Here is an 11,902-nt window from a genome sequence, read left to right on the forward strand (position 1 = left end):
GACTAAATAAAAGTACCGTGTAGGCCTATTATCTGCTCTCCTTATCATGAACATGATGTTGTTTGTTCTCTTTCGCATAAACATCCTCCAATGGATTATGGGAACATTTGCAGAGCTCCTGCTCTTGGACCAGTGAGCACACAGCTGAGATAGAAATGATCACAGCTGTAGTCTGCAGAACAGCGGGCAGCCTCCCGCACCTCCGTCACAGGGGACGCCAAAGCTGGGATCATAGGTTGGTCAGAGTGTTCCATGTTGTTAATTAAAACTTGTCACCAACTTCTGTTCTAAGAATCAAGTTCCTACATTTCTTTATTTGTTGTATTTGGAAGTGTGACGACTGTTAAAGGATAGCTTTTACTCAAGTACTGTACTTACAACGTTAAGGTAGCCTAGTTCTTTACTTTTATATTACTTTATACCTATACTTTACTACATTTTGGAGAGAAATATTGTACTTATTACTACTATTTTTCATACAAAACAATGATCAGTTTATACAATATGATGCACTGTTACAGTTTAAACTACATGCATGTATCTGAAGCAGTTAATATTAGCTTCACCTCGATGAGCCACCACATTAAAAATCTGCTTACATGTTAACGCACAATAATAATTATCCAATAACATCATGATATAACGCTGACAGGCCATACTGCATAATGAGTACCTTTTACTTGACAATATGTCTGGATCTCTACTTAAGTGTCATTGCTGCTTTATCTTAAGTAAGGGATCTAAATCTGTGTCCATTTGTCCTAGATTTTATGGGTGTAGGCTATTAAAGAATGGAATAGAGTTGAAATACATCTTCTACCTTTTACCTACAATTTGAATGGGTTCCCTTTCTTCCATTAGATTTACAGTACTGCTGTATTCAGAACCCTAGGTTGGGTGAATGAAAAAAAAAAACACTGCACCCTGCTCCTACTGAAGGGCCAAACAGATTTATTTTAATATGTAAGCAGTGTGTATTTTCCTATGATACCATCCATGTCTGCCTCTCCTCAGCGCTTGGTTTGTTGATGTGAGGAGAAGCACTGCAGTCACACTACTGTCACAAAGTAGGTCACTTATCCCACGTTTCACTGCATGCCCAAAGCAGATGGGTGACAGCGGTAATTGGCATCAGGGACTATAGCACGCTGTGATGGCTCTCTCTCCTGAGATGCCGCATCTCTACCTTTCCTCCTGCTGTCTTTTGAGTGTCTGCTAATGCCAAAGTTAAAAAAGCCCCCTCCACTCCACCGCTCCCCGTCAGGAGCACAAGCACAATAGGTCATGGTGTGTCAGAATTTCTAAAATGTATCAAAACTTTTTCTGCAGATCTGGAGCTATGCCATTTTCATTTTACACTCTATCTGCTGTACTTTGTCTGGGCTATTTTTTAGACATAAGGCTTACTAAAGGAATAAAGTACAATGAAATAAATTATAATATAACAATAAAAACAAAACAGGATAATACTACATTTGTACATTTTGTACCACAAAAAAATCCTTTACTATTACTAAAACCATTGCTCCGTCTGACTACATAATTTGAGACAAAACTACAGATTCTGCAACCATACTAGCAGCTCTATGAGGCTGTACAGTACTGTTACATGCTAACACTAGTATGCTAATATGCTCACAATTACGTGGTCAACATGTTTAGCACGTTCACCACTTTAGTTTAGCATGTTAGCATGCTAATGCTTGATAATTAACACTAAACACAAATCATATTTGACAATATAAAAATATGATAATTACTAGCCAATCTAATGCTGCCATTAAATCAATAAATAAGGTTGCACTGAACTGAACCACCTCTGTCTGCACCCTCATCACCACTAATCGGGGTCTACACCCATGAAGCACAGCCAATTAGAGAATAATCATATCATCTAAATTGTTTGTCAGCTTTCAGAATGGATTAAACCAGATATCACAGTGCACATTAATTGCATGTGACTTGGAAACTGTCTACTGGAGCCAATGTCCTCCCTCACTGTCAGCCAGTACAGCGTGTATCTCACTACCTCAAGTGAAGAAAGATGGACACCTAGTGGTAGAGGCACTAATCTTTTATCATAATTCAGATCTACTGAAATAGGCTTAAATTAAGCCTAAAGTAATTGTGACAATGAACAAAGACAGTGAAGGAAAAAACAATTACTTATTTATATTTCAGAGCTTTTATCTCTAGCCCATGTAAAATGATTCCTATCACATTTATGCTGCAATGTCTTTTTATTCTCTCAATTATTAGTTAAACATATCAAATATGTTTAACTATTCCCCAATGCCCTAAGAGGTCTGTGACTGCTACAGTAATAGTCTGTTCCTCGAGAGCCACAGCTGCTGTTCTGCTGAGAGAGCTCATGAAGAATTTGTCAAAGTGAACCCTTGTGACAGCGGGGGGAGATTTATGACATCCTGTGTCCCCCCACCTGCTCCTTTTTCACGCCCACTCAGGCCTTATGCCCCACTCTTCACCTTGCACCACCTCCCACACCTATTAGTTTTTCCCTTTCTGTGCTAAAGATAAAAGGTGGCTTTTCATCTATCCACCCTTCTCTATATCCTCTCACTGCTTGTTAGAGATGACAGAAATAGTAAGCTTGATGACTAACTACACCCAAGTCTTTTCAGACCCCAGGTGCTGTCTACAAGCATTTGTGCCTATGGGAAAATAAAAAGACCCATCATGAATTCATATCATCTTGAGCGTCCTGTGAAACGTGTATCTATTCAGACATGAACTCCATTCCTAATGTTTTAAGAGGAGCAGCAGCCATTTGATGTAACAGCTGCAGTTCAGATGTCTGTGGATCATTAAGAGATGCTAAACCATAAAATCATATAAGATCTGTACATACAAACCGAGCAGTATTTCATGGTAGCCCCAACCAAATCTGTATTCTAACGTTTTAAGTTGTATCACTGCTCCATTTCTAAAAACATAGTGGGTGATGCGAGTACAGCTATACATGACAGTAAGTGCTACAAAATTGGTTCAAACAGTGATGCTTTATTGTTTAGTTCCAACTATCCAACATTTCACACACTCTCGCCTGTTTTTAGTGCATTAATAACACTCACTTCGTCTTGGCAATAAATGTATCTTTGCTTCAATAACTTCCTGTGACTCAAATATGTAACTGAAAGTGGTTGAAACAAAAGCTTTGCTCCTTCTGACCAGACTTAAGTTATTCAGATACATACAGTTTAATCACACTAAGACAGTAGCAGCCATATAAATTACCATAAGGCACAGAACTGACACGTAGGAAAATAAACATCTCTGTACACCTTTTTCTAATTACTTCATCTCCCTGTATTTCTTATATACAATTACAGATACACCTCACTGAAACTCTGTAGTGAACAAAGTGTTTGCACATTATCCTTACAATTCACATTATTTTATACATACAGTATGTTCTTGAAAGAAAAATCTTTATTCTTTACAGCAGTAAAATTGCAGACCAGGTGGACCGAGCACCAGGATGCTACAGCCCAGGCGGATGAAAGCGACCAAAGTAAAGAGCCGGAATGGCCGGTGGTAGAGGCCAGTCTCTCTGGCTGTCCCGTGGAGGGGCTGTCGGCCTGACGACATCCCCTGCCTGCCCAGCTGGAGTGACAGAAGGCAGGGTCAGCAAAAACTCAACCAGCACCAAACTTTGTCACAAAGTACCACCCAGGTAACGTCAGAGAGTTTGAACTGTTTTCTATAGACCCAATCCATGGATGTAGAATAATAAAAGAATCGCGATGTTTGTTTACAATACCTTCCAGGTAGAAAATCCCAGCATCTATTCCATAGAATTACCAATCAGGGACGAGGAACAACTGGATGTTACTCATCTCATTCATTTAAAAAGCATGTTTGATGCTTTCATATGTCAGCACTTTTCACTAACGTTGGCTTGGAGACAAAACAAGCAGTCGGTCTGACCGGCGGTGAGATGTTGCTGTTCGTGATGTTAGATTTGGTTTATCAAAGATGCTAGCAAAGCAACACGGTACAGAAAATAAACCCATCAGAAACGTCAAACCCCCCTGCCCCCGTGTTTTACAATACATATCTTCAAATGTTACAGTTACGGTTGAAAATGACAACAGAAATAAACAAGTTTGCCGATTTCGCTTATCTCCAAAATTCAAATCAGCAGCCAGTTGTCTACCTGGAAGTGATTGATGTGTTAGCGCGACGTCACAGTGATTAGGTCTACAGAGACGGAGGGTGAGGACACTGGTTCTGACATGATGCAGAAATTGAGAAACCCTACTATGTGTATGTAAAGGTTAAATGAGGAAAGGGCTACTGTAAAAATGGAAGTAGACAAAGGAGCAGCAGTATCTGTCGTATCAGAAAAAGCTGAACAAAGGTAGGTTTGAGAAGGTTAAGTGAATGCCTAGAAATTGTCTGTTGAAAAAACCTACAGTAAACAGTCACTTAGACTGCGGGGGAGAATTTCTCTAGACCTCTGAGGTGTAACGCTGGTACAGTTTGTATGGCGTTGAAGCCCCACTGAGGTCATGTCATCACACAGGGGCCTTAGACGTGGTAGAGAGGCACCACTCTGCTGATATCCTGTCTGCATATAGGGCATCGGCGGTGGGGAAGAGCCTGGTAGCAGCTGTGGCAGCAGCACACGTGCCCACAGTCTAACAGAATACAGTTCCGTGGCTGACTGAGGCAAATCACACAGGCATTCTCTATGTATTCCTCGGCCCCATCTTGAAGGGCCTCAGGGCCCCTTACTGGAGCATGTGCCCTTGGGGCTTCAGCCTGCAGTCTCTCAAATTCCCTCCTCTCCTGCTCCCTCTCCCAGCGAAGTCTTAGTTGGTAGTAGTAGCGGCGGCCGACCCAAAGGAGGACCCCTGCCCCCACCAAAGCAGAGCCGATGGCCAGCACCTTCCACAAAACAGCCTTGCTCTCTTGCTCTCCCAGCAGGGTGTCAAAGTCTGTAATGCTCAAAAAATACTGTGAGCCATTAGAAGGGGGTCGGAGATTCAGGGTGCCGTCCGTGTCCAGTATCAACTCGCCCACGCCAGTAAGAGTTGTGCCCACCTGGGAAAAAAAGGGGGAATATTTGTAAAAATGTATCATTAAGATCCGCTTCTGTTAATATTTGCCCTTGTGGTTTGCAAAAAAAAATTATCCTTTGTCAAAAGACAATTTATTCAATCAATCATCAAATCATTTGTCACATGAAATCATATAAAATACAATTCCAGTGAAATGTTATCCTGTCAGTTCCTACATGCATTAAAACAGTAATAACAATAAATGTATACGTTTATGATGGTATAATTATTGAGCTATAGAAGTTAACATTAGTATCTCATCTAGAAACTGACTTTGAGCATTTCCTCGGTCTCCAGTTGCCCTTTAAGCTTCTCCCCACTGAGGTATTGTCCTATGATGTCACCCAAGCCGTAGTTAACCTGGTGGAACTTCTCATGGGTAGTCTCCATGTGCACTCCAGAGGCCTGCAGGGGGCACAGAACTTTGACTGCGGTCTCATTTGATCCCACTAACACAAAGGGCACTGCGTTCACTCTTTGGTGCAAGACTCGTTCACTGTCCGTCCTGCAACAGGTAAAGGGAGGAACAACGAGACTTTTTAGTCTACAGATATGATGACAAAGGCAAAATATCATATACGGTACATTGGAACTTTGGGGTTGCCTCATTGTTTTATGTATACATAAATATACAAAACACCTGAAAAAACTAGTGACATAACTGAATATTCATCACATTGAATAATCTCAGACTGGGCTAACAGAAAGCCTGCATTACAAACTGCTTTGTGGAATTTTGAAAGTTGAAGTTTGAAAGGGTCTAAAGCCCAGTCAGCCTATTCTACTTTAGTTCATGTAACTCTTATTATTTATATCTGTTACTTTCTATACTTATCTGTATTTATCTCTAATGTTTCTGTTGTACTGCTGCAACAACCGATTCCCCCCCCCCCCGCTGGGGATCAATAATGGTATATCTTATCATAATGCTACACTGTATTATTGTCTTGATAGAGTTCTCACCAAGTGCGTGAAAGCCCATTCCACACCAGCCTGTGTTCTCTCAACATGAATTTCTGCAACACCCCGACAAAGTCTTTTTGGAAAGGGCTTGTCAGAGGCTCGCCTACTGGGTGCACAGCACCTAAAGCATATATACACACGATAGAAAATGACATTTTTTTGTGAAAAAAAAAAAAATGCTTTCAGATCTTGTCTGTATCAGAAACAGTGAGATGCGGTTTACCTTCGATGACAGCATACTGTAGACACGCTCCTGGAGTAACTTTCAAAATGTCTTTGAGTTTTCCATCTATGGTGAAGTGTGGAGCATCCTGACAACACGAGACACAGACCGTTTGTATATGCTGTATACATACAGTAGTACAGCCTTCAGGTTTTACAATATTGCCCAGTGCACAGCATACTGTAACTGTAACTTAAGGGTTCACAAGATGGGAAAGAAAAAGAAAAAATGTGTTTCTGCCACACAAAATCCAGCTTATTTATGTCACTGTTCTCCAGCTTTTGCGTTTTTCCTTCTGAACTTTTGCACGGTCTACTTCTTCAGTCCAATTAATAGTAACACTCATGCAACTTGTGACGAGGGATTGCAAGTAGACACCGCTTCAGTCACAAGCCCAATAGTTTGAAAACAACTGGACTAAAAGATTGGCCTCTGCTATAAACACACGTAAAGAGGATTTCCAGCAGTATGTTAAAGCTGAAGATTATTTACATGGTTTCACAACTAATCCTGCTCCTTTCAATGGCTTAGACAGCATTAAAAAAAAGATAGAAAATGAGAAATTCCAAAATATAACAATGTTATGTCACATTATGTTACTTGCACATGAACCTCAACTAACATCGAGTTTATCTAGTGTTGTCCGGCTCTTCCTATAGAGATAGTAGCAGATGCCTGAGAGGGCAAGGCTGGCCCCAAGACACACTGCCTCTGTCATCTTCACAGGGAACTCATCCATGCTCTCGGAGTCTCCTGTGACTGCAGACCTGCACAAACACATGATATGTAAGAAGGTCAACAAATCAACTGTCTTGTTTTCTTTATATCAATAATGACAAAACAAGAGCATTTTGCTGTACCTATTTAAAAAAGGTTTGACTAAATGCAGTGTAACGGCGTCATCAGTGCTGTAATTCTACTAAACTGACAGCACTTCATTGTGCTTTCAGAGTTTTGAAGTTGTGTACATTGTGTATGTTGTGTATGGAGTGGTAAACTGCAGATTAAGTTGTCTGCTTTATGAAAAATCGGATGCTTAGTTTTCCGACTCGAATGTACGTTGGATAACTTAATGATTATTTTGTCTTTGTTAATATCGCCATACGAAATGGGTAACGATATACTGAAAGCCAATTTTCTATCCTGTGAGCGTGCCACATAACGTATTTCAGTGAGATTATTTTCTTTAAAATATTAGTTAGCTAACGTTGGAAGTTAGCTGCTAGCCAGCTAACGTTGTTTAGGCAGCAGGGGAACCAACAGTGACCTCTAAACGTGTTTCTTTTACAACATTAGCATTAGCTAACTATATGAACAACTATAATTAATGTATACACGTATATATGTCTTAACTGTCAAGTACGATTAATAATAAATCAGCTTTTTTTTACCTGTCAGAGAAAAGAAGACTCTTAAGTTGACATAGCTACTCAGTTGTTGAACGGTGTTGTCCACGTGACGTAGTGATGAAAACATTGCGTGATGACGTACAACGGCGCATGTCATTGTCGGCCTCTTTCCACTCTGTCACTACACGCCGCCGAGATGGCAGGAGGTGTGCGGAAAAAGTCTCCTGGTTCCCCGTCCCCACTGTGGGGAAAACTTCACACCTTGTGGCAGGACAAACATTTGGTTCTGTTCAAGACGGAATACACGTTACTGGTCGTTTCAGTTTTGTGGTTCCTGGAGATCGGGATCAATGTGTGGGTCATACAGAAAGTAGCCTGTAAGTAGCTGCGCGGCTAGTTAGCATGCTATGGTGCTTTGCCATTTTCTGAACGTATCTGAACGCTAAGTAGCTAGCATTAGCAAGCATACTAACTTAAACTGCCACCTGTCAAAGGGAATTTGCTGCCCTTGCATGGCCATATACAATCGTCTGTTCTCTTCTAGTGTTACATGACATTCATTATTTTCAGCAACTGCTGGCTAAAACTTTATACAGCTAAAGATATGATTTTTACTGACCATACTCTCAACTTGTAGAGGCATGATAATAACGTTAACTGCCAACTGATAACGTAACCTTTATTCCAAGCATTAACTTTAATATGTCATCCATGTTATTTTTGACAAATCTACTTCTTTGTCTGATGTAAGGCTGTGGCAGTTGTCACTAAATATAATCAAATCATCAATTCATTTTTCTATTAGTTTTCTGATTGATCATTAAAGTGTTTATATAAAATCTTCCAAAGCCGAGTTGAGATCAGTTTTCTTTGTTGGTCCTACCAACCGCCCAAAAGCCTTAAAATATGGGTTTTTGGTTATTGTGTCAAATAATCATAGGACACAACTTTAAACACAGAAGTCGTGATGGGAATTTGTTTTAATTTTAATAACGTTAGACAAAGACGTTATTTACATTATAATCAGTAGAAACATTAAATATATAATAGGAAATACAAAGATAACCTTCCCCATCAATCATGATCACAAATTTATGCTATTTATTGCAGACACTGAGATCGACTGGAAAGCTTACATGGATGAAGTAGAGGGAGTCATCAATGGTACCTACGACTACACCGAGCTTAAAGGAGACACCGGCCCCTTGGTGTGAGTTTTTTAAAAGGTTTTTGGTGATGTAGGTCTCTCCATCCTGTAGTTAGATGTAGTTTTCAGTGCGGGATGAATTAGCACCTTGTTGTTGCAGGTACCCGGCTGGCTTTGTCTACATCTTTACGGCTCTCTACTACATCACCAGCCGTGGGGTGAACATCCGTCTGGCCCAGTACCTTTTTGCTGCTTTTTACCTCATCACACTGCTGCTCGTCTTCAGGATTTACAACCGCACTAAGAAGGTCAGTCTGTGTGACAAAAGCCTCAGTTACCATGTGGCATTATAAAATTGAATAATAATAATTTCGCTTTGTTTATTTCTTCTAATTTCTCCAGGTTCCTCCCTATGTGTTCTTCTTTGTGTGCTGTGCTTCTTATCGGATCCACTCCATCTTTGTGTTGCGTCTCTTTAATGATCCAGTGGCCATGATGCTGCTGTTTGCAGCTGTCAACCTCTTCATGGATGGATCCTGGACTCTGGGCTGTGGCATTTACAGGCAAGAATAGACTCCTTAACGGCAAAATGCAGATTTTCATCTGGCTTTTCATGTCATGGAGAAATATGTATAAGGTGTCATACGTATATATTTGTAAATTAACACCATATCAGTGTTATTTTAATTTTTTTGCCATGCGTTACGTGATGAAATTACAACTCAATCTTCCTCTCTTTCTGACAGTTTAGCAGTGTCTGTGAAAATGAATGTGCTCCTTTTTGCTCCGGGACTACTTTTCCTCCTTCTGTCTGAGTTTGGTCTAATCAGGACAATCCCCAAACTTTCTCTGTGTGCGGGCATACAGGTAAAATATTCCCTAGAACATAAATACAGTTGTCCAGTACTGCCAAGCATCGTGTCTAAATGATTCTGTCTTGATATTTCAGCTTTTGCTGGGTCTTCCTTTCCTCCTGGAGAATCCCGTGGGTTATATAAGCCGGGCGTTTGATCTTGGCCGTCAGTTTATGTTTAAGTGGACGGTCAACTGGCGCTTCCTGCCAGAATGGTTCTTCTTGAATCGGTACTTCCACTTACTCCTGCTGGCTGCCCACCTGCTCACCCTGCTGCTCTTTGCTCTCCGCCGTTGGAAGAGGTGAGACAGACTTTGGCTGTGCCAAGGTTACTGTTGGCATTCTAGTTTGACATGAGCTGGAATAAATCAGGGGTTAAAGTCGTGCCAGCTTTTTTGTTCAACGAAACAGCAGGCGTTGGCTCAGTAGTTGAACTCATCTATATATTCCAGATATTAGAAGAAGCACGAGGCTCATATGAATAAGTAACTATTTTCTCTCTTACCAGGCCAGGAGAAAGCATCTTCGAACTCCTCAAGGAGCCAAGCAAGAGGAAAACCCCTGCTCAGAAAAACACTGTTGATCATATCCTTTTGTTCCATTTGAATCTACTCCTATCTGCAGAATACTGTTCCTTAAAGGACAAATTAGTATTGTCAGGAACACGATGACTTTCACTGTTAGGTGTCAAATATAAATTGGCTAAACATGTATATGAATGATGTTCCTAGTATTCACCAGCTTTTTTGTCAAACCTTAACAGAATATCACAGATGGTGCTGATTCTCTTCATTTCTAACTTCATTGGCATGTGCTTCAGTCGTTCATTGCACTACCAATTCTACGTCTGGTACTTCCACACGCTGCCTTACCTGCTCTGGAGTGGAGGAGTCAAGAAGCTGGCCCACCTGCTCAGGTAAGAGGGAGTCTAAATACTAAACTATAAGTTCCATTATTGATTAGTGTCGTAAGTCTGACATTTATTTAATTTGTAAAGAAGTACATGACATGAAATGTTTTTTTTGAAACAGATATGATGTCAGTGGTACCGTATAAACAGAAAATGTTTAGGTGAATCATCGTTAAAAATAAATAAATCAAAAATATCCATTCTAGGAGAAAGAACCGATTTTTTAAAAAATGTCGCAAAAAAATCATGATACATAAAATTCCCCCCTAGAAAATAGGGTCTAGGTAAAAAAAAACAAAAAAAAACGAAATTACCCTTTTTAAGGCTATATTTTTTTCCTCCTTGTGTTCAGGGTCCTGATCCTGGGTCTGATCGAGCTTTCATGGAACACCTACCCTTCTACTAACAGCAGCTCAGCCGCCCTCCACGTCTGTCACCTCATCATCCTCCTGTGTCTGTGGCTGGCTCCGCCGCTGCCTTCAGCCCCAGCAGCAACACAAGAACACATACCCGTCAAGGACAAAAGCCAGTGAGCCACAGCATGATTGGACCGGACGTTGTATTTTAGTCTAATCAGCTGCCAAACAGCCTCCATCACCCACCTCTCTTTGATCCTCACAACACCGGTGCAGAGGGAGGTCACTGGGATAGACTTGTTTTTATGAGTGAATTCAAGGAGCCATTTAATGCTTCTCATCTCAGCTCACTGCTAAAAGGGAAGGAAGCTAATGTGTGTGGGTGGAGTATGCAGACAGATACCTACCTTGCAGTTGAAGCAATAAAAAGAGAAAGAAAATATGGATTCTCAGGTTATGCTATTTTTGAAAGCATTTGTTACATCTTATACAGCTATATTTCTCTATTTGCCCATATTTCAACTGGCCTAATAATTTTCCCTTGCTTGATATTGATATTTTCAAAAACGAATTTATTGGTGCACAAAGTATCTTGTACATTGTGTTAAGAAGGCAGTATATTAAGGAATATCATTAATATGATACAGAACTTGAACGCAGCACCAAAAGCTTTAAATAATTGCACATTTGGCAATTATCACTTTAATTTCCACTTGTCCAGTAGGTGCATTATTCTCCAATACAAGGCCAAATATATTTTCCAGTAGTAAGTGTAATTTTACACAAATGTGTAAAACCAAGCTGCAGACAATCATGGCTATTTTTCTGATTTGTTACATAATTCATTCATCTTCTGTTGTGAGTGGCTCAATATACTCATAAGCACAAGTTTGCAGTAGACTGAGACAGCAAAAGTGTGACATTTTATATTAAACAGAGATGCCACTTAACCTTGATGTTTTCTTCTTCTTTTTGCATGTATGGTTTTGTTACACGTTACAACAAATGTCTAAGTTC

The 11,902-nt window shown here is 40.3% G+C and overlaps 2 protein-coding genes across 2 annotated transcripts; one reads left to right on the forward strand and one right to left on the reverse strand.

The window, feature by feature from the left end:
* Window positions 1–3,001: 3,001 nt before the first annotated feature.
* Window positions 3,002–7,776, reverse strand: mul1a (mitochondrial E3 ubiquitin protein ligase 1a). The gene is given in 7 exon segments (XM_039816117.1): window positions 3,002–5,067; window positions 5,358–5,589; window positions 6,048–6,168; window positions 6,271–6,358; window positions 6,893–7,037; window positions 7,662–7,681; window positions 7,684–7,776. Coding segments are annotated over 7 exon segments (1,215 nt in total). The 3' UTR covers window positions 3,002–4,551.
* On the forward strand, window positions 7,738–11,835 carry alg3 (ALG3 alpha-1,3- mannosyltransferase). The gene is made up of 9 exons (XM_039816116.1): window positions 7,738–7,996; window positions 8,730–8,829; window positions 8,927–9,074; window positions 9,169–9,329; window positions 9,513–9,633; window positions 9,716–9,921; window positions 10,128–10,204; window positions 10,391–10,535; window positions 10,882–11,835. Exons 1-9 carry the CDS (start codon window positions 7,753–7,755, stop codon window positions 11,060–11,062), a joined length of 1,383 nt encoding a protein of 460 aa, XP_039672050.1. The 5' UTR covers window positions 7,738–7,752; the 3' UTR covers window positions 11,063–11,835.
* Window positions 11,836–11,902: the final 67 nt, after the last annotated feature.

This window comes from Perca fluviatilis, chromosome 11 (genome assembly GCF_010015445.1).
Source record: "Perca fluviatilis chromosome 11, GENO_Pfluv_1.0, whole genome shotgun sequence".
NCBI classification, from domain to species: Eukaryota; Metazoa; Chordata; class Actinopteri; order Perciformes; family Percidae; genus Perca; species Perca fluviatilis.

Excerpts from the sequence above, each read along its gene's own strand:
- alg3 (XM_039816116.1), top strand. The coding sequence starts at position 7,753 with ATGACGTACAACGGCGCATGTCATTGTCGGCCTCTTTCCACTCTGTCA. Across the intron at positions 9,634-9,715 it reads CTCTGTGTGCGGGCATACAG|CTTTTGCTGGGTCTTCCTTT; the intron begins GTAAAATATTCC and ends TTGATATTTCAG. Across the intron at positions 9,922-10,127 it reads GCTCTCCGCCGTTGGAAGAG|GCCAGGAGAAAGCATCTTCG; the intron begins GTGAGACAGACT and ends CTCTCTTACCAG.